Source organism: Rhineura floridana, chromosome 6, assembly GCF_030035675.1.
Source record: "Rhineura floridana isolate rRhiFlo1 chromosome 6, rRhiFlo1.hap2, whole genome shotgun sequence".
NCBI lineage: Eukaryota > Metazoa > Chordata > Lepidosauria > Squamata > Rhineuridae > Rhineura > Rhineura floridana.
The window spans coordinates 154,564,034-154,586,322 of NC_084485.1; the positions used below are offsets into that span (position 1 = coordinate 154,564,034).

The 22,289-nt window shown below is 42.0% G+C and overlaps 1 protein-coding gene and 1 long non-coding RNA gene across 8 annotated transcripts in view; one reads left to right on the forward strand and one right to left on the reverse strand.

Moving 5' to 3' along the window:
• Window positions 1–3,503, forward strand: part of LOC133388060 (uncharacterized) — a 34,147-nt gene extending 30,644 nt beyond the window's left edge. Inside the window, exon 6 of the long non-coding RNA XR_009763648.1 lies at window positions 3,103–3,503. This is a non-coding gene — a long non-coding RNA (uncharacterized LOC133388060). The remainder of the gene's footprint in view (window positions 1–3,102) is intronic.
• SEC16B (SEC16 homolog B, endoplasmic reticulum export factor) overlaps window positions 1–22,289 on the reverse strand; it is a 67,074-nt gene that overhangs the window by 4,703 nt on the left and 40,082 nt on the right. For all 7 annotated transcript variants that reach the window (XM_061634193.1, XM_061634194.1, XM_061634197.1 and 4 more), the window contains 8 exons: window positions 18,007–18,112; window positions 15,426–15,566; window positions 12,453–12,566; window positions 11,287–11,353; window positions 6,232–6,489; window positions 3,071–3,138; window positions 2,297–2,437; window positions 828–896 (listed from right to left, as the gene is read on the reverse strand). In XM_061634193.1, coding sequence (XP_061490177.1) covers window positions 828–896; window positions 2,297–2,437; window positions 3,071–3,138; window positions 6,232–6,489; window positions 11,287–11,353; window positions 12,453–12,566; window positions 15,426–15,566; window positions 18,007–18,112 — 964 coding nt within the window. The remainder of the gene's footprint in view (window positions 1–827; window positions 897–2,296; window positions 2,438–3,070; window positions 3,139–6,231; window positions 6,490–11,286; window positions 11,354–12,452; window positions 12,567–15,425; window positions 15,567–18,006; window positions 18,113–22,289) is intronic.

Here is a 22,289-nt window from a genome sequence, read left to right on the forward strand (position 1 = left end):
TGACACTTGCCAACTGAGTTCACTATTAGAGGGACTGACCACTAACAGTAGGAACAGGAGGCACTCTGCTAGTAAAGTTGAAAGAGTCAAGACGGATAAGTGAAGAGACAAGAGAGAGTAGAGATGAAGGCAGAAGGAAGAGAAGGCAGCCAACAGGGAAGGTGGAAAGTTTATACATGCAGTAGAATTGAGTAGCAAATTGTTGAACAGTACCATTTCAGGCTAGAAGAGAGAGGCTTGAATGCTCCCTTACATAAATACTTTCCTGCACAAACAAAACCAAAATATCAGGGAGAAGGGCTCAGCTAAACCCTCTCCTCAGCATGCCATTTTTCTGTGTGCAAGCAGGTTTGTTGATTTGTTTTGGGGGAGCACTCCAAATTTCAACTCCCATTGTAGCCCACAGTGGTAGAACCTGAGGCAAGATTTAGTGCTTGGTTTTGCTGAATGTATAAACAAGCCCTTAGTCATTTGCCTCAGGCGATACAATGGCTAATGATGTGAACATGGACTTTCCCTGTCAATCCCAGCCCTCTTCTTAAAGTTCACATTCCACAGTTCCCATGCCAGTCTCTGGCAAATTTAATGCAGGATTCCAAAATGTCTCCACCCATTGTCTGCACCTCACTGGTCACCCTCCTATGGCAGCCCTTTTCAAACTGTGCATACCAGTGATGAAAAGATTATAATGGCAGACCAAGCATCCCGTGATGCACAGTCGTTGGGGAACATTGGGAGTGGGGTCCAGGAACTTGCAACAAACAGAAATTTGCTTTTAAAGAGACCCCCCTCATTACTTGAGAAACTGGAGCAGTAGCGGCTGGTACCTTCTTGGAGGGTTCTGCTTCTTTATTTGGCTTGGATCGAAACCAATTGAGCCAGCCAAAACTAGAGGCCTGGGAAAATACAAAAAGTTTGAGTGAGCGCTGTTGGGTTTGTCTTCCTTCAAGAGAGCTAATCATGGAGTACTGAGAGATGGTGGGAAATACAGGAAAGCACCAAACCAACACAAAACTTCCTTGCTTTGTTGTATTGGCAGACTAGGAAAGGTCCTGAAGTCCTTGGACAGTTTTACACATGACACCAAAAAGAACATGTGAGGCTCTCTCTCCCTCACTCACTCGCCTTGTGCACAGCATGTGGAAGACATGGAATATGCGGTTCTAGCTATAGATTTTATGTTCAGACTATAGAAGCAAACATCAAGTCTGTGAAAATATCGCTAGACTTTGCAAGAGAATGTCAAAGAGCTGAAGGTTCCAAAATCCCACCTGTTGGTTGCAGGAACAAAAACATTGCCTTTCTGGATCAGGCCATAATTCATTTTGCCCACTATTCTGTTTCCAACAGCCACTAATCAGATATCTCTGGGAAGCCCACAAGCAGCGAATGAAAGCACCAGCCCTCCCCTGTTGTTTGATCCCACCATCTGGCATTCAGATGTCAAAGGTTCCATTTTGCTACCACGGCTAATAGCCATTGACAGACCAATTCAATACGATTTTACCTAAGCTAGCAGTAGGAATGGAGGGACCTATCAATTTCGGTTCTCTCCATTTCTTTATTTTCCACTCTTATTCAGTTCTCCACATTTCTGCAGTAATTTGTGTTTTTTTAAAAAAACAAGCCTTATGAAAACTCTTTGGCATTTTAGTGCAAATTTCTCCTAATAAACACATTTTTGTATTCAGTTTTGACTAATGTTCACATTTTTTCAAGCAATTCATCCTAATATAATGCATTTTCACTATTTATTTTTATGCTTTTTCCCAATATATGCATTTTTGTAAACACTGTTTGATTGGAGAACCATATTACAAAATTCGGAGAAGTGTGGTTCTCAAAGATGGCTGTGTTTCAGTTCTTGTATTGTCTCAGAAAGTGCAAATTTGATAGATTCAACTTTAAATGCGAATTGAAACAAATTTCTCCTGCATCCCTAGCTAGCAGTCATCATCCTATCTTGAGATAATGAATACCATACATTAAGACTACAAACCTTTGCACACCTACCCAGGAAAATGTCCCATTGGACACAGCGGGACTTATTTCTGGGGAAACGTGCATAAGACTGTGCTGTAACTGTGTGAAGTTCTGTGTGAATGAATTACCTGCAGTACTCCCAGCCACCTGAAAGGTAAATTAGATTGTTTTTGTCTCCCAGTCTGAGAGAACATGAGGTATGATTCTGACATTTCTAAACTGCTCTGAAGCAGAGATAAAATCCTAGCTTTAGCCAATGGGCCTCAGCATATTTTTTTTAGACAGCACAGCTACCCTCAGTTGGATGCCTCACCTTTGTTTGCTCAGTTTCATCTTCTGGTAGATTCTCTGATGTGACTTCCTCCCCTGCAACCTCTGGGGATTGTGGGATATCCTCTACCATGGATATAGTGGAACTCTCAGAGATGGATCGGGTCCGGGCAATTAAAGTGTTCTGGTATCAGGCGAAAAACATGCAACAGGTTATTTTGAGAAGTCAAAAGAAAAATCTTCATAACCTAATTATGGTACCATACGGCCAAAATGACTAGAGCCATTAAAGGCCTTATTCTCCATAAACCTGTCTAATCCCTTTTTAAAGCCGTCCACGATGGCGGTAATCACCACATCTTCTGGCAGTGAATTCCATAGTTCAGCTATATGTGGGGTGATTTAGTACTTGCTTTTGCTTGTCCTGGATCTCTCACCACTCAGCTTCATTGGATGGTTCCAGGTACTAGTATTGTGGGGGGGAAGGACCCTCTCTATCCATTTTCCCCACCCAAACATAATTTTCTAATGCATAATTGTATAGTCAGTCTGATCTCCCTTTCTTAATAATATATAAGAGAGGCAGCACCTCAGGTCATCAACAATAACCCCAACTTTAGAACAAATTGTACTCACAAGTACTACTCACAGTTTTGAGGAGCTCCAGCCCAACCATTTTGTTGATATTATAGACAAAAATGGCCAGGGCTGATCTGGTCTATACTTGTTAAACTGAGATTTTGTGTGGGTGGGTGTGTTAGATCTGACTTCTAAATCTAATTTTGATGTCTCCTTTCCCTCTCCCTCCATCTCTCACCTGATGCTCTGGAATGTTCTTCTGATCACCAGGGAAGTGATGGGGTCCACAGGATTCCACGGTGCCCCCTACAGATCATACCAAAACAGATTTTATGGTACCATCCAAGATCTGGACTTCAAAGTGGCAAGAACTCTTAGGAAACATTTCAGTACCCTGGAAATGGCCTCTCTGCAGCCAAAGCATCTAGGTTCAGACATAACAGTACTGCCACGATGTACAGACCAACATGGGCAGAAACAGGCAGCAAACTCTTATCCATTTCCACAATGAAAAAGAATTGCATTTCTCCCACACACCACCATCCCACTCAATCCTAAACACATCTACTCAGAAGCAAACCCTACTGGTTTCAATACGGCTTATACCTTCTACATTAAATTTTACCCTTGTAGTCCCCTTTAGTACCACTCCCTATATACAGTATATGTGTGTGTGTGTATATATATATTGTATTTTATGTATTTTAATTGTATTTTATGTATTTTAATTTATTTTAATGTTTTTGTGATTTTATTGTTTACAATTTTATTATGTACATGTCTGATTTTATCTTTGTAAGCCGCCCTGAGTGCCCTATTATAGGGTAGAAGGGCAGGATAGAAATATTTTAAATAAATAAATAAAAATTATGTTGGGCCTGGCTCAAAGAGCACATTCATGTTGTAGTTTAATGTAGATAGTGAGTTTCTTGTACATCCCTTAATTCTCCCTCATCCATATGACATTTGTCTACAAACACTGCTTTCCCACACTGTATCATCCTAAAATCCTATTCTTCCCTACCCTGCTTTAATCCAAATTGGGGGTGGGGAGATGCAATTAAGGCACTGCTTGTACGCGATCTCTGAATGCCTTGCCCTTGGTTTTCAGAAGTAGATGGTTAAGCACTGCCTACAGCCGCCTCCTTCACCTACTACTTCTTCTCTACTCATTTGTATTTCTTGTGGCAGTCTCATTAACTTCCTGTTGGCTGTCAGCCACTTCTTGATAAAGCTGCTTTTTTGATAAAGCTGCTCTTGATAAAGCAGCTTTTTTGTTTTTAATTTTAATTTTATTTTTTTAAAAAACCTCTTTTACAATGTTTGCAGGCTTTAGTTTGGAGGAACAGAGGAAAGATGTGTACATTCATTGTACCTTTTATTTTTGAGAACCTCAGACAATCTCCCTCACCCTTTCTGGTGGGCTGTGACTTGTGTATCCGACTTATGCTGCTCTGCCTACTTCTTGAGAGAGCTCACCTTTTCTACCAGTGGCCATTTTGAGCAGTGCAAGGTTGGTGCAACAGGTGAAGCATCCCAGCTATTGTCTGGTATCATTTATTTTAGTTGGTGTGAGTCTTCTTTTGAAATGTGTGTGGGTTGTTGGACAAAGAGGAAGAGTGTATGTGTGTGTTCATTTCTGGTGTTGTGGGGGGAGGGAAATCATTCTGTTCAGTCAGTGTTATCCTCTAATGTCATCAGTTGAGGAGGGGGAAGAACGATCTGGAGGCTTCTGTCAAAATTAGAGTGTTGGGGGGCTGTTTGTGTGCATGTGTATATTGTTTGGTGTTTGGGGGAGGAAACTCTTTACGGAAAGATCTGGAGGCTTATGTTCAAGTGCGAAGGAGATTTTGTGCAGCAACAACAACAACATATGATGGATGTGTCACAAGTTGGATTTACTGTTTTGTTACATTAGCATGCTAAAGAATCCAGCCCTATACAGTGTCACCATCATTTTTGCCATTCACTGAATAAAGGTTATTGTAGCCATGTGTACACTAAACAGACTGCTTGCTTCTATTCTCATGCACAGTTATCCATCGGGCACATAAACATGCAAAAAGGAAAAGGAAACGTGGGTGTAGGAGGCTCAGAAACTTTCAAGGGGACTGTCTTGGCTCCTGTTCCAGTGGTAGCATATGACGAAGCAGGCCCTCTATGCTGGTTGTTTGGTGTGGTGAGACTGCTACCAGCCCGTGTACAGCATGTTTAACAAAAATCTGTTTATTAAAACAAGATATACATGATGTTGCACAGATCAGCAGGGCAGTTGGGCCTGATCGAGCAACAGGACTCCATTTTATTATATATATTTTATTAATATATATATATTCATATGCAAATTTGCAGGTGGGCAGCACCAAAACCAGTGGAGCTGCTCAAATACAACTCAGTAGGAGTACTACCCTTTATGGGGCCAACTACATCCCCAAGTTTAAGGCCCCTACATGCTTGTTTGCCAGTGCTGAGGGGGGTTACATGGATCAGCTGGGCAATTGTAGGATGAGCTGAATTGCGTTGATTTAGAACTGGAGCCTGAGAAAGGCAGGAAAGCAACAACTTGAGATGAACTGGAACAAGTTGAACAAAATCACCATCTCCATTTTTGAATCCTGCCCTCACCTCACCCAAAATGGAGACCTGGAAGTGCAAAAAAAAAAAAGTTGCACACACTCAGTTGATAGAGACAGGAAGGATGGTGGTCTTAGAGGTGGGCAAACAGGAAATGAGAATTATTGAAAATAAGGACATGCCTCCAATGCATGGACAGGAAACATCAGATTTTGAGGGGGGAAACAAAGACAAGCTACTGGGGCATGGATTATCAAGAGAATAACAGAATAGGCAAAGTGTGGAGGTATGCATGAGCCCTAAGTTGTGACAGGTCTCCTATGTGTTTCACTATCAGCATGACAAGCTGGAATTTGACAGGTGAATGTTCCTCCATCATATTGATTGTCATGCAGCTGTTAAAGCAGGGATGGGGAACCTTTGGACCTGCAGATGTTGTTGAACTACAATTTCCTAGCCATTGGCCAATGCTCACTTGAGCTCATAGGAACTATAGTTCAGCAGCATCTGGAGGGCCAAAGGTTCCCCACCTGTGTTAAAGGTTTAGGAGCCCTCACCCTGCAAAAGAGTGACAATCATTTTCCATAACCTTGTTGCATCCCTGGTTCTTTTGTCCACCCTTCTTTCCCTGTAGACTTGAACAAGCTGTGGGGGTGAGGAGCAGGTGCAGCAGGAGATGAAAGAAGCAGGAAAAGTCATGGCTGCCTCATCTCCCACTGCCATTAAAATCAAGAAATATAAAAGATTCAATGTTTTCTGGAAGGAGATCAGGTAACTCTAACATATGCACACACCATCATAAATTATTGCAGCAGTCCCTTCTACCTGGTGGGTGGCATGAGGAGAGATCATCTGGAACTCCTGGAGAAGAAAGGGAGCCTTGGTCACTCCCTGGTAGACAAGCCTCCAACCCTGCATCAGTTGTATCTATAGGATGCCCTGGTCCAGCATGCAAATATATTCTCTGGCCCACATCTGGCTGGTACTGAGCTGAGTCCACTGGTGACAGGTGACTAGAAGGATGTTGGTCTAGATCCTCCCAGCAGCCTTGACTTTGTGCAAACTCTAAATGGGGAGCCAAACCTGGATAATGTAAGATTTGATACAGAAGATGAGCATGCACCAAAGTGAACTAGAAAATCCATGAGCAGTTAATTTATGAGAAGGGGCTACAACTCAGTGGTAGATCACATTCTTTGAATGTAGAAGGTTGCAGTATATCCTTGGTATCTCTGGATAAAAAGATCAGGTAGTAGGTGTTGGGAGAGATTGTAACATCTGCAATGGGAATCAAACCTGACAAATTACTGCTGTATCCTTAGAAATAAGAAAAGTTGAATTCTACACAAAGAAAAAATTACACTAATTGTACAGATCACGGTATCTCCTTTTGTTTTGTTTTTGTTTTGTTTTTTGCACAAACCTGCTCAACAGGCCTGGTTTTCTTCTTTATCCGATAACTGAGCTTTTGTAGAATTCTTGGCAAGGAGTGGCAAAGTAGGGAAAAAAACACAGCTTGTATAATGGAGAAACGTGCGAGTACGGGAATATGACTGCAGTATGCAAAAGTGGGTAATGTAAATAACAGGACATCCTGCCCTTTTACACCGGATCCTAACACTAACATTATCCCCATGTTAAAACTCCACACCTACCAAGGCTACAAATGAGCTCTTATTTTAAATAGGAATTTCAATAGCTATTGGATAAGAATACGAGAGCAGCTGGATCAGACCAACTTATTTTCCCCACATTCTATTTCCAGCAGGTCAGTTTCGTAAATTTCACAAATACATCATGCAGGCGAAGGCTTTCCCCTGTTATTTGTTCTCAGCATCTGTTATTCAAAGGCATACTTACCGTGGAAGTTCTTTTTAGCTATCGAGGCTCCTAACTGTTGTTGTTGTTCTTATGTGCCTTCAAGTCAATGACAACTTATGGCGACCCTACGAATCAGTGACCTCCAAGAGCATCTGTCATGAACCACCCTGTTCAGATCTTGTAAGTTCAGGTCTGTGGCTTCCTTTATGGAATCAATCCATCTCTTGTTTGGCCTTCCTCTTTTTCTACTCCCTTCTGTTTTTCCCAGCATTATGGTCTTTTCTAGTGAATCAGGTCTTCTCATGATGTGTCCAAAGTATGATAACCTCAGTTTCATCATTTTAGCTTCTAGTGATAGTTCTGGTTTAATTTGTTCTAACACCCAATTATTTGTCTTTTTCGCAGTCCATGGTATCCGCAAAGCTCTCCTCCAACACCACATTTCAAATGAGTTGATTTTTTTCTTATCCGCTTTTTTCACTGCCCAACTTTCACATCCATACATAGAGATTGGGAAGACCATGGTCTGAATGATCCTCACTTTAGGGTTCAGTGATACATCTTTGCATTTGAGGACCTTTTCTAGTTCTCTCATCGCTGCCCTCCCCAGTCCTAGCCTTCTTCTGATTTCTTGACTATTGTCTCCATTTTGGTTAATGATTGTGCCAACATATTGATAATCCTTGACAAGTTCAATGTCCTCATTGTCAACTTCGAAGTTACATAAATCTTCTGTTGTCATTACTTTAGTCTTTTTGATGTTCAGCTGTAGTCCTGCTGTTGTGCTTTCCTCCTGAACTATCATCACCATTCGTTTCAAATTGTTGCTGGTTTCTGCTAGTAGTATGGTATCGTCTGCATATCTTAAATTATTGATATTTCTCCCTCCAGTTTTCACACCTCCTTCATCTTGGTCCAATCCAGATTTCCGTATGATATGTTCTGCATATAGATTAAACAAATAGGGTGATAAAATGCATCCCTGTCTCTTGGGAACCAATCAGTTTCTCCATATTCTGTTTGTACAGTAGCCTCTTGTCCAGAGTATAGGTTGTGCATCAGGACAATCAGATGCTGTGGCACCTCCATTTCTTTTAAAGCATTCCATAGTTTTTCATGATCTACACAGTCAAAGGCATTGCTGTAATCTATAAAGCACAGGGTAAGTTTCTTCTGAAATTCCTTGGTCCAGTCCAGTCCATTATCCAACGTATGTTTGCGATATGATCTCTTGTACCTCTTCCCTTTCAAACTCCAGCTTGGACGTCTGGCATTTCTCGCTCTATAAGAGCCTTTGTTGTAGAATCTTGAGTGTTACTTTACTTGCATGGGATATTAAGGCAATAGTTCGATAATTACTGCATTCCCTGGGATCCCCTTTCTTTGGAATTGGGATGTATATTGAACACTTCCAGTCTGTGGGCCATTGTTTAATTTTCCATATTTCTTGACAAATTTTGTCAACATTTGGACAGATTCAGTCTCAGTAGCTTGTAGCAACTCTATTGGTATGTCATCTGTTTCTGGTGATTTGTTTCTTCCAAGTATTTTAAGAGCAGCTTGCACCTCACATTCTAAAATTGCTGGTTCTTCATCAAACGGTTCCTCCATCAATGAAAATGTCATCCTTGCATGTCTTTTATAGAGATCTTCAGTGTAATGCTTCCATTTTCCTTTCATTTCATCTCAGTCAGTTAGTGTGTTCCCCTGTTGATTATTCAGCATCCCTACTCTTGGTTAAAATTTCCCTTTCATTTCTACAATCTTTTGGAATAGGGCTCTTGTTCTATCCTTTTTGTTGTCCTCTTCTATTTCTATACAATAACTATTGTAATAGTTCTCTTTGTCCCTACATACTAGTCGCTGTATTGTTGCATTTAGGGTTCTGACCGTATTTCTATCTCCTCTTGCTTTTGCTTCCCTTCTCTCTTTAACCATTTTAAGAGTTTCTTTAGTTATCCACTGAGGTCTTTCTCTCTTTTTAACTAGAGGTATTGTGTTTTCGCATTCTTCCCTGATAATGTCTCTGACTTCACTCCATAGTTCTTCTGGTTTTCTCTCAACTAAGTTTAACGCCTCAAATCTGTTCCTTATTTGATCTTGATATTCTTCTGGGATGTTATTTAAATTGTATTTTGGCATTATGATTGCTTTGTTGTTGTTCTTTAGCTTTACTCTGATTTTCGACATGACCAGTTCATGATCTGTACTGCAGTCTGCTCCTGGTATTGTTTTCACAGAAAGTATGGAACTTCTCCATCTTCTGCTACCAATTATATAATCAATTTGATTCCTATATTGACCATTTGGTGATGTCCACATGTACAGTTGTCTTTTTGGTTGCTCAAAAAATGTGTTCGCAAGAAACAAATGCTCCACAGAATTCAATAAGTCTTTCTCCTTCATTTCTGTCTCCTAAGCCCCCATTTCCCCACAATTCCTAGTTCTTCTCTGTTCCCTACTTTTGCATTCCAGTCCCCCATGATTATCAGCACATCTTGTTTTGGTGTGTGGTCAATTTCTTCCTGTACTTCTTCATAAAATCTCTCCAATTACCCTTCTTCTGTGTTTGCCGTTGGAGCATAGACTTGGGTGATGGTTATGTTAACAGGTTTCCCGTTTAATCTCACTGACATCACTTAGACCTTGTGTTGTAGCTCCTAATTGCTTTTGCTACATCACTTCTCACTATTAAAGCAACCCCATTTCTTCTTATTTTCTCATTTCCTGCATAAAATATTTTGTAGTTGCCCGATTGGAAATGTCCCATTCCCATCCATTTTAATTCACTCACACCAAGTATTGTAATGTTGATACGTTCCATTTCTCGCTTGACAATTTCTAACTTTCCCTGGTTCATGCTTCTCACATTCCATGTTCCTATTGTGTGCGTCGTACAACTCCGGACTCTCCTTTCACATCTGTGCGCATCAGCCCCTGGGCTTCCTTTCAGCTTTGACCTAGAGGCGTCATTAGTCACAGCGCTACTTGTACTTGTCCTTTGTTCTTCCCCAGTAGCTCAGTGAGTGCTTTCTGACCTGGGGGTCTCATCTTCCAGCACTATCTCGTGTTGCATTTTGGATACTCTGTTCATAGGGTTTTCGTGGTAAGAGATATTCAGAGGTGGTTTACCATTGCCTTCCTCTGAGTTTGGATGCATCTTAGTCTGGTGTTTCAGCTTTGACCATTCCACCCTGGGTGCCCCTGCTAGGAGTCTAGCCTCTTGGTCTAGACTCCTGACGGCATTGCTCTCAGCTTCTTCAGCACTCTCAAACCCCCTCACCATGTTAAGGTATGCATCCTAGAGGGGGAGGGCACCACCTAGAAACTTAATTTTTAAAAAAAGCTAAGAGTTCAGAAATTGGGGTGATTCAACCGGATACGACCCAAAAAAATTGGAGTCTCTGGGCAAAAACTGGAAACCTGGCAACTCTACCACCGATCCAACTAAGATTGTGATCCTGCACATACATACTTGGAAGTAAGTCCCACTGAATTCAATGGGATTTACTGCAAACATGATTGCCTCATGTTGCAGGGAAAGGCAAGTACAGTGCCTGAACCTGGACATTATGCAAAAGCTTACATACAGAGAAAACAAAGAAGCCTTGTAAAGGGCTTTTATAATGTAGATCCCTTGCCTGAAGGAAGGGAAGAGACCCGGAGAAGCAGCCGCAGCCCTTCAATCTCATCTGATGTGTTTATAGTCTGACCTATGCATGTTTACTTAGCAACAAGGCCCACCAGTGCTCAAATGACAGGCAGGCTTAGCCCCCTTATCTTTTGTGTTCCCCCCCACTGGCCGCTGCTTTAAGAAGGCTATGGGGACCGTAATACAGCTAAAATTATGGGGAAGAGGTAGGGGCTTCTTATGGATTCCATTAAGGATGCCAATAAGCAATACATCTTTGAATCTAATCCTTGATCCTCCACAGTGGCATGTAATTACAGAATGTAGCATTCTTAAGTGTCGGAATAAATATAAAAGGGCTCCATTTAATTGCATCTGAATGCTCCTTTTTGTTACACATGCCATTGTTTGTTCGTTCATTCTTTTACCTGGTATTGATCCACTGATTCTGGGAAATTCTGGTTGTGTGGAGGTAGCACTGCAAAGACCTTCCTCCTTATATCAGATGAGAGGGAAAAACACAGGTTAGGTAAAGCTTGAAGCCAACAGGCATGAAGGCAGCCAAAGTGCCAAGAAAGCACAAGTCACAGAGCCCAATGACAAATCACTATAACCCATGGTGATCAGTCTCTGTTACACTTTATGGGAAGCAGGTGGGAGGGGTTGATGCTTGTCAGAACTACACACAGAGAATCCAGTTACATCTACTGACAGGAGTAGCCCTTTCATTGTGCCACCCATCTCCTGCCTTTCAGGACAGATGCAACGGAAAGAAAGGCATGTTGAAGCCAGCGAGTTCTTCTCCTTCAGTAAGAAGTACAATTTCACAGATCTCCAAAAATATATTTTTTTATCAATGTAAAATGTATATACCATATTATCTAACATCAGGATGGCACTTAACATGGTATACAATCATGAGAAAACAACAAGCCAAAATAGTGTTTATGAAGATGGCTACATTGCTCAGACAGAGGGGGGGGAAATGAGGAGTGATGACACTTATCAGCCCCATTACCATGACAATGGACACATGGCCCCATCCATCACAGATGAACACCATTACCTGGCAATGGAGATACATTCCCAGTTCTTCCAGGAGATGGCAGTCAGGAGGGAGGTGGAAGAGGAAGTCAGTGTTGCCTGGGAGGTGATACTAAAGGGGCAGCCAAGCCAGGGAGGATTCCCATGGAGCTCAGCTAGGTGCTGGGAGGAAGAGAAGGAAAGCTATTCTCTCTGCTGCAAGCTTGAACACAAGAGCTGAACCAAGAATCATGCACTCTCCATCAAGTGCCGCCATGATCTCCCACACTATGTGTCAGAGCAGAGTGAGCTGGTCACCTCAAGCAACAGATTTGGGGTGTCATGAAAGGGCACCAAACTGTCATTTATTTCATTTGTAATTTTTGTATTTTACTGTCACAAAGAGGCACCTGTGGGATTTTCTGCCTCAGGTGGCAAAAAATATGTGGTTGACCTTGGGTATAGTGCACCTTGAGCTGGATGATAATCTGCTTCCCTACATTTTATCCTGAGTTGCCAAATCAGTAAAGTCACAAATCACTCCATCAACACCCCACCCAAGAGGACTCACCTCCCACTGCTGACATCTGGTTCGGAGCTCTAAGAGCCAGTCCAGTTCCAAAGTCATCTCTTGTGCAGGTCTCTCCAGCAGCCGTGGGTCAGAGAGTTTCAACCGGTCTGCCAGCTGTGCCATTGGGAAAAAGGGGAGTAGCAGTTTGCAGCAGTGACTCTCCTCTGAGCTAACAAGCAGAGGGCTGTTTAAGCCATGTGGCAAAAGAGATTTTTAAAAAAGCCAACCAAAACCTGTTTAATTCCACAGATACAATGTTGCCTTCATGAGGTCTCTAGGGAAAGAACAGTTCATCTGAATGCCCTGGGGGAAATGCCCTGTTCTTTTTCACTGCCATTCTATAAGGGCAGTTGTGGTTACTGGGAACAGAACTTGCAAAGTCATGTTGGCTCATACCAAGCCAAATCCATCTAACTTAGCATTTACTCTGGTTGGTAGTGACCCTCTGGCAAAAACAGATCTGTCTCAGCCCTACCACCAAATATGTTTTCCACAGACCAGGGACTGAACCTAGGACCTTCTATTAAGGTACTGCCTTTTCCCAAATTAAGGAAACGTTACGTCATGCATTCAGGAAAAATGGGCAACCTGGTTATGTGACCTGGTTATGTGTCAGTATTAGGATTACAGGTACTCTGTGAACATGGCTGATTTTTAATGAATTTCAACAGATTATGAGAAATCTGGCAGAAAAAATTCCAAACGGGGTCTGAGTTTTTTCCCCTCTTTTTAGACTTTGGACTCTCGATTCTCTCTGTTTTGTGTATCGCCATGAAAATTGACAGGGTTGTTAAGCAAGCGTTTCTGAGTTCAGAACTATAAGTTTTGTAAGGTTTTGTTTTGAAATGAGCTTATGGGAAGCCTCAGAATGGCATGGGGGGATATTTTCCATTTAACATTGCGGAATGTGAAAAATCCCCGCTGACTATATTATACAGCCACTCTCATGGCTGTATAATAAAGTGCCTGGTCTGGTGTTTTTAACTGCATATAGAAGCAACTGGGGGATATGATCACCACTACAGTGCACGGAGAGGGTGATGTTAACCTTTTCTTCCCATGCCACTGATCCAAGGGAACTCCCCAAGCTCTTATTTGGCACTGGCAGCAAACTCCCATTGGCACCAGTTGGAGCCTCCGTGTTGTGCCAAACAGCAATTGCAGAGACAGAGTAATTTTCATAAGAACCGTGGTGGAGAAAGAAAGGGTTAAAATAACCCTCCCCATGTGCAGCAGTCCCAATCCTAATGAGTTCCCCACTCCAGCGGGTGCAATTTAAAGTTTTTAAAAAATATGTGCACTACATCAAACTATACGTTTAATGTCATGTGTAATTTAGCCCGAGTCACAGCCACTGATTAGATCTTTTACTCTTTCAACTAGATCTCATTTTCACCTATGTACTGCATAGAAATCTCTTGCACAACTTGGTTGTTAGGCATCAGTCACTTCGTTAAAATGTTTCTCCCCTACCCCATTCTTTATCTTGGGTTTCTCAGGTGTCTATGTATGTAGTTCAAGGTGCTGGTTTTGGTGTACAAAGCCCTATGCAGCTTGGGACCAGGTCACCTGAAAGACTGTCTTACCCCTTATATACCCAGTCAGTCACTGCACTGTGCAGGTGAGGGTGGCCTGCAAATACCATCTCATCAAGAGGTCCATTCCACACAACATAGGAAGCCTTTAGCGTTGTGGTATCTAACCTTTGGAATTCCCTTCCTGTTAAATATTAGGTGCCAACTCTCTTATCTTTTCGGGCCCTACTGAAGACCTTTCTCTTTCAACAAGCCTTTTAAGTAGAAACCTTATCCCAGTTTGCTCTATTTTGGGACTGCTTTTTAAGTTGTTTTTAAAGGTTTTTTAAAATATGTTTTTTAAAAATATTTAAATGTTTTTGCTTTGTTTTGGAACTTTTTAAAGATGTTTTTAGTGTTTGTCCTTTGTTTGCTGCCGTGGACTCCTTTTGGGAGAAAGGGCAGGATATTATTACTATTATTATTACTTATGATTATTATAAACAACAACAAATAATGTACTGACAGGCAGGCATAAACACCTACCCACTTATGTGATCATGTCATGCATGTGACAAAGTATGCACTGTACCACAATAGAATATGCCACCAGAAATCTTTTAGTGGCACAAGACCATGTTGTATTTGCTGCAACTGACTAACATGATGAAGCCTCTGGAAAATAACAATTATTGAGTTGGGTGTTAGACCTACTCCGGTTACTACATCATAGTGACAAGATACCTTCTGCCAATACAGTACAACTAAGACTGTTAAGCAGCCCGAACTGGGAGGTTGTGGAAGTTATCTGGGGAAATAATTACTCAATTTGGGTGAGATAAAGCATGTGTGTAGGAGAACTATAATTTGGGACAGGGTTTTGCCTTGTTCCCATTGCCCCCAACCTTATTCCTAGCATTATTTGCATCTCTATGTCCTGGTGGTCTGCAGATAAGGAAAAAGTGACTTCCAAGGGACCAGTTTGTGTTATTTAGATTCCCTGTTTATAAAGTAGAGACTAGGACTATATATGCATTATGAATCCAGCCCTTATAGTTTCCAAGTTTTTGCACCTACAGAATGCTACTGGCAATTACACATAAATAACAATAATGTTTTTCCCCTATAGATCTGTCACATTCTGCATGTGCCAACATACAAACACAGACACACACACAAACTATACACACCTCTTTCCATAGCAGGAAGCGATAATACAAATATGTAGACTTCTGAAGAACCCTGCTTTGCTTTATTGTGAATATCCTGCAACATATGATTTCCAGCCTAATCCTGAACATGTTAGGGACTCCCTAAGTATCCACAGGATTACAGGCATATGAAACGTAGATGGTGTTGTTGCTGCTATTTCATTAGTTATTCATCACCTTATACCACAAAGGTCTCAAGGCAACTTACAATACTCATTAGCTTCACTCATCCATAACCAAAAACCCACCTTGATAACTTGCTCTAGGAGGACAGGATAAGTATTCTGCTTCTGGGCAAGAAGTGCCATCCCAGTCCCTTCACAGTAATGTAAGGCCTGGGCAGTGAGCCCATAATCCACAAGGCGAGAGGCATAAATCAGCTTGTATACCTGTAAATGAGAAACAGGAGAGAAAAAGAACAACTTGCACAGATGGCAGGGGCGGAGCTAAAGAATGAGACACATTCTGTTCAGGGCTGGGCTGTTGTGGACGGCTGAGCCACTACTTGAAATGGCAGCGAGGCTTTTTTTTAAAAAAAGTTTAAAAACCATTGGCAATTTTGTATTTAAAGGTGAGACATCCCCCTGCAATGTCTTGGAATTATACATACACACCTAATCAAGTATCCCTGCCCCACTTTTGCAAGGGGTGAATAATCACACGGAAGTGTTGAGGTAGATGTTTGCCTCAGCCCTAGCCCAAAGAGCCCTTGTTGAAGGCTAGCTTACATGATCAGTTGTTGAAGTTTTTAAAGCTACTATAGTATATTGGCTAAGAGGCAGATGTGGGACTGTCCTAAACGTGACTTGGGGATAGTAATGCTGATTTACCTAGTTTGTGCATCACACAATGCTGGGGTAGGGCAGGGCGAAGTTTCCTTCAGCATAGGTTTATTGCGTATAAAAAGGCTAGCATGTTCAATATCTTCTAATGATCCTGGGAATTTCATTCTGTTAGAGCCTGGCTGAAGGGTTTTGTCTGTAAAGAAGCGCACTTGACACTTTCACCATACAGCTTTCATTGTGTGCTGAGGACACACCTCTTCACCCTGGGTTTTGACACTGGTACCACTATACCAATGACTATAGCCTGTCCCCTTGAGGACCCTCTCTAGTTGTAATTTATTTTAAACGGTTTTTAATAATGTATTTTTTTAACAATGTATTTTATATTATTGTGACTTGCTGTGGACCTATGGGTGAAGGGTGGGTATTTTTATTGTTATTATTATTATTATTAGCCTTACTGCTACAGTTTTTAGCTCTTTAGAACTCTGTAAGGTTTGCCAAGCCCTTCACTTTATGGATTCAATTTAAAAATATAGGCAGCTTGGGTGGTAATTTGGAGCAGAAAAATACCCAGAAATGAACTAATTAATCTCTCCCAACCATCATCATCACTGGTCCTGCGAAGATTGCAGGTTCCCTGGCTGCCTTTGATCTGTGTAAGATATCAGTGAAAAATTATATGCGACTGAGCATCAAGCATGATTTGGTCCTTTAAAATCTTGCCAAAAGCAACATCCTGCCTGACAGAGAGATTGGATTCCTTCTGCTCTTGCTATAGCAAATACACTTTTACTGTTTTCTGTGTACTGTATAATCAAGGGATGCATATAAGCAGAAAACGTCTGGGACAGCTGAGGAAGCTGGAATTGCCAAGAACTATACTTTCTAAAGAGCATTTTCACAAATGAGGCTTAAGCCCAGTACTGATGTATTGCATGCTTCCTATAGACTCATGCTGGCACAAGACATTTGGCTGCCTGAAAATGGAAATGGACTGCCTTCACGTCGATCCTGACTTACGGCGTCCCTACGAATAGGGTTTTCATGGTAAGCGGTATTCAGAGGGGGCTTTCCATTGCCTCCCTCTGAGGCTGAGAGGCAGTGACTGGCCCAGCGGGCTTCATGGCTATGTGGGGATTTGAATCCTGGTCTCCCAGGTCGTAGTCCAGCACCTTAACCACTATACCACACTGGCTCTCAGCAAAACCCAAATGGTGCTCCCACCTCCATGCTAGGGCCAATGTTTTTTAAAAGTTTTGCTGCACCATTCAGATACCAATTACTGCCTTTTCATCCCCTCTTCATGGTGTCACCTGAATCTGGTTGCTTCGCCCTGCTGTACAGCAGGGCCAGCCCTGCTACAAACCACATTGCCTCCATTCTTAGCTACAACTCCCCCAGCCCCTGCCAGTTATGAAAGGAAGTAATGGAGTTAACAATGATAATACATAATAACTAGCCCAGATAGGGGGTGAGGAGAAATTCTGATGAAAGAAAGGAGGGCCACTGAGGATGGAGCATTGCATCTGCACTAGGATTGTAAGTAGGGTTTGCTTAATTCAGTTTGTAATGCAATTGTGCAGAACACTCATTCACACTGTGAATGCCTCTCTCCTACTTCATATTCCAAATTAGCAAGGATCACACACAGATAGTGCAGGAAAGGCTCAAAGATGATGCATCAGATGTGAAAAGGTCCAAAATCTAATTCTGGCTAATATAGACCAATATCTGAAACTGGCCTTATGTCAGCTTAGATCATTCCGAGCCCAGAGTTTTCTATTGGCGGTATCCCTCAAAAACCCATGAGCTGATCCTTCCAAGAGGAGCTGCTGGGGATTGAACCAGGGACCTTAAACATGTGATGCATATGTTCTACCATTACTACAGCCCGTCCCCTAGAGAAAGCTTTGTTAAGCTTGAAGAAAATCAAAACTCAAGAGCTCTTGTCCCAGAAAGCACTTTCAGAGTTCATCCATCAAACTGCAATAAACGCTGGAGGTTCTTAAACTACTGGCTGCACATAGAGAGGGCTTGTTACCTGGAAAGAGGGGATGAAAGCTTGGGGACACCCCAGCAACTGGCAGTACTCAAAGATCTCTGTCTGGTGGATACACTCTGTCCTTGCAAACTGGGCAAATGTCTGGCTGAAAAGAAGAAGGAGACAAGATATTCAGGGATGCAAAGTGAATCTGATGTGGAATTGTGAGGACTGAACATAAGGTTCAAAAAATGAAAAACTGAGAGAAGCTGAAACTGACAAATTCACTCATCCCTGCTCCCACGGAAGTGGGATTAGGATTGCAGCTTTAGACACCACTCCAGCCTACGTTGCCTATGCATTTTTATGGAAGTGTATGGATTGTAATATGCACACTTGGGTGGAGGACTGCAACGTAAAATTTGAAAAATTGTGAATGTTAAAGAATGGTTGTGTTTCAGTTCACATATTATTTCAGAAAGTACAAATTAGGAACAGCCTCCCCGAAGAAGTACGCCTGGCGCCTACGCTTCTATCCGGCGCCAGGTTAAGACCTGGCTATGCTCCCAGGCATTTTAAGCGTTTAATGTTATAATTTTAAATTTTCTACTTTCTTTTGTTGCTGCTTGTGTTTATTGTTTGTAGGCTGATTTTATTGTGATATTTTGTATTTTAACTTTTTTGTACACTGCCCAGAGAGCTACTCGCTATGGGCGGTTTATAAATGAAACAAATTAAATAAATAAATAAATAAATAAATAAATAAATAAGTGCAAATTGAACTGAATTTCTCCCCCATACCGACCTGACAGTAAACCCCACCGAATTCAATAGGCAATGCTTTTTTTTGTAAAAAATGAGGTGTCGGTACTCCACACCAGTGAGTACCATGACAAAAAAAGCACTGTCAGTAGAACTTACTTCTTGAGCACCCATTATTTATTTATGTATTTATTATTTGATTTACGAGAGCCAGTGTGGCGTAGTGGTTAAGGTGTTGGACTACGACCTGGGACACCAGGGTTCGAATCCCCACATAGCCATGACGCTCACTAGGTGACCTTGGGCCAGTCGCTGCCTCTCAGCCTCATGAAACCCCTATTCATAGGGTCGCCATAAGTCGGAACTGACTTGAAGGCAGTACATTTACATTATTTATTTGATTTGATTTATATCCCGCCCTTCCTCCCAGCAGGAGCCCAGGGCGGCAAACAAAAGCACTAAGAACACTTTAAAACATCATAAAAACAGACATTAAAATACATTAAAACAAAACAACTTTAAAAACATGTTTTTTAAAAAGCTTTTAAGACACCTTTTTTTTAAAAAAAGTTTAAAAACATATTGTTTTTTAAAAGGGTTTAAAAGCATATTAAGAAGCAATTCCAACACAGAAGCAGACTGGGATAAGATCTCAACTTAAAAGACTTGTTGAAAGAGGAAGGTCTTCAATAGGCGCCAAAAAGATAACAGAGATGGTGCCTGTCTAATATTTAAGGGGAGGGAGTTCCACAGGGTAGGTGCTGCCACACTAAAGGTCCATTTCCTATGTTGTACAGAACCAACCTCCTGATAAGATGGTATCTGCAGGAGGCCCTCACGGGCAGAGCACCGTGATCGCCTGGGTATATAAGAGATAAGATGGTCTTTCAGGTATCCTGGTCCCAAGCTGTATAGGGCTTTGCACACCAAAACTAGAACCTTGAACTTGGCACGGTAGCAAATGGGCAGCCAATGGGCAGCCAGTGCAGTTCTTTCAGCAGTGGGGTGACATGTTGGCGATACCCTGCCCCAGTGAGCAGTCTTGCTGCTGCATTTTGCACTAGCTGCAGCTTCCGGACCAACCTCAAGGGCAGCCCCACAGAGCACATTACAGTAATCCAGCCTGGAGGTTATCTGTGTGTGGACAGCAGTGGTTAGGACTGCACTATAAGTCTTTTTTTTCTGCATCCACTGAAGCTGGCATAGCTGTCAAATTTATTTTTAGCTCATTATCCATTCATCTGTTAACTGATTAATCAATTAAGTTTAAATAAATTTGCATATTCCCAAAACTCAGCATAGTAGACTTTTTCAGATGTTAAAGGAAATGCCTTATAACTTACATTTAGTAAAACAAAAGCTAGTTCTGGTTGTTAGAAGTAAATACCATTTTTAATTTTCCCCTCTTACATTCCCTGTTAAAGTAACACGCTAGAACCAAAACAGCCTTGAAAACTTTAAAAATGTGTCTATGACTTATAGCCCTACCAGTTAACATTTGCTCCTGCTAATTAGGGGTTGTCAGCACAACTCAGAGACTGTGTGCTTTCCTTTCTGTTCCCCCATGCAGCAGCTGCAGCAGAGGTAGCTAGAGTTCTCCCATCCATCCCTTCCCAGTCCTGCTGTCACCCCTTCCGCATTGTACAACACACCTAAAGCCCTCCTCATCACAGCAAGTGGATGGAGGAGGCAGTAGAGGGAGCTGCAGCAGCAGGAAATTGAAAACTGCATGTACATCCTTCTGATTGCAATCTGACAACCCTATCACCAATTCATCAACTAAAGCATTGGTTGGTTAGTTGGTTAATTAAGTCAGTTAACAATGTGTAGTCCTAGTAAAAAGAGAGTTATCAGAGATCCGATCCATTGCCATTTCTTCATTCTCCAAGCAGAGGTGGGCATTTCCTTTTTCTAATTAAGTTAGCAGCTGGGTGGTTGTGAGGTACCACACCATTACCTGCAGCTACAACTGGTGTCCTCTTTACAAATCAGGATGTGGGTGTGTGTTTAAGGATTGAAATCTGATGCATGGAAAGGTTTCACCCTCCTCATGGTATCTTGTTTCTTTTTAATAATAGTTTTTAATAACATATTTTATATTGTTGTAATCCACCAGGGCCTACTGGTGAAGGGCAGGTAACATATGTTAGAAACAACAACAGTGTGTTGTTGTTTGTGGAGAAACCCTGTTTACTTGAATTAAGTGTAATGCATATTGTGTAATTGTTCTGACATTTGTATTGTAATAATTTGAGGTGGAAAATTTTCTATCTGGTCTGGTGAACGTTACGTTAACTGTCACTTGGGGCCTTAACTGACAGTTGTAAGGAAGGGTTGGTGTAAGAATTATCAGTACACAAAAGCACAGAAGGTATGTGTATTTTGATTGGTTGGTGCAGGTTTAGAATTTTCAGTTAGACAGTATAATTGGCTAGGGCTGGACTAGAAGGGCCAGAAAAACTGTATTGTTGTGAGTTTGGGGGTTGGAATGGATGATTCTTGTGAGACCCATAGAATCATAGAGTTGGAAGGGGCCTTGTAGGCCATTGAGTCCAACCCCCTGATCACAGCAGGAAATCCACAGCTACAGCATCTCCCGCAGATAGCTGTCCAGCCTCTGCTTGAAGACATCCAGCGAAGGGGATCCCACCACCTCCCTAGGCAGTCGGTTCCATTGCCGAACTGCCCTTACTGTCAAGAAGTTCCTTCTAATGTCCAATCTGAATCTATGCTCCTGCAACTTAAAACCATTAGACCTAGTCCTACCCTCTGGGGCAGCAGAGAACAAATCTGTACCCTCCTCTATGTGACAGCCCTTCAGGTACTTAAAGAGTGCAATCATGTCACCCCTCAGCCTTCTCTTCCAGCCTCTGATTTGGAATCCTGTGCCATGGGGCTAGCTCTGCTGGCCAGATGAATTTCTTTTATTAAGCTAATAGCGTGGCCAGGTTGCTAATGGGTCTTTCAGATGCCCAGCAACTGGTGAATGAGCCAGGAAGACCCTTTTGTCATTGAAACTCTTCAGAAGAGCCTTTCCCCCCCCCCTGCGGCTAGCAGAGGTTTGTGCTTTGAGTGTGTGTGGAGTGTGTCTAGAGAAAGGCTGGGAACTGGAGGCAGGCAGACAGGCTATCTCTCTGCACGATGGCTTTAGTATGCCTCCTGTAACACTGATAGAAAAGCTGGATATTGGACTGCTGATGCCTTGAATCCCTCCATCCTAAGCTCAGGTTGGAATATGTGTAAATAAATAAAACATGTTTCATAAAGACACCACAGTCTCTGCTGACCTTCTTCCCAAAGGAAGCCAAACCCTGTATGAGCACAGGGACCCCTGAAATCTCACCGCTTGGAGATTGGGAAGGAGTGCAACAGTATATATAGCCAAGTGCTGGTTAACAGATACTTAATTGGTAGAGTTGGAGCTGTTCATGCTTGTGTCTTCACACAGATGTGAAGGCTTAGGAAAAAACCAGAAAAATGGGGGGTCAGGTTTTTTTCCTAGGCTTTCATATCTCTAGGTATTCATGGAGTTAGCCATAAAAATAAAACAATAGAAGAGGGAGAAGATTGGATAAGGAGGA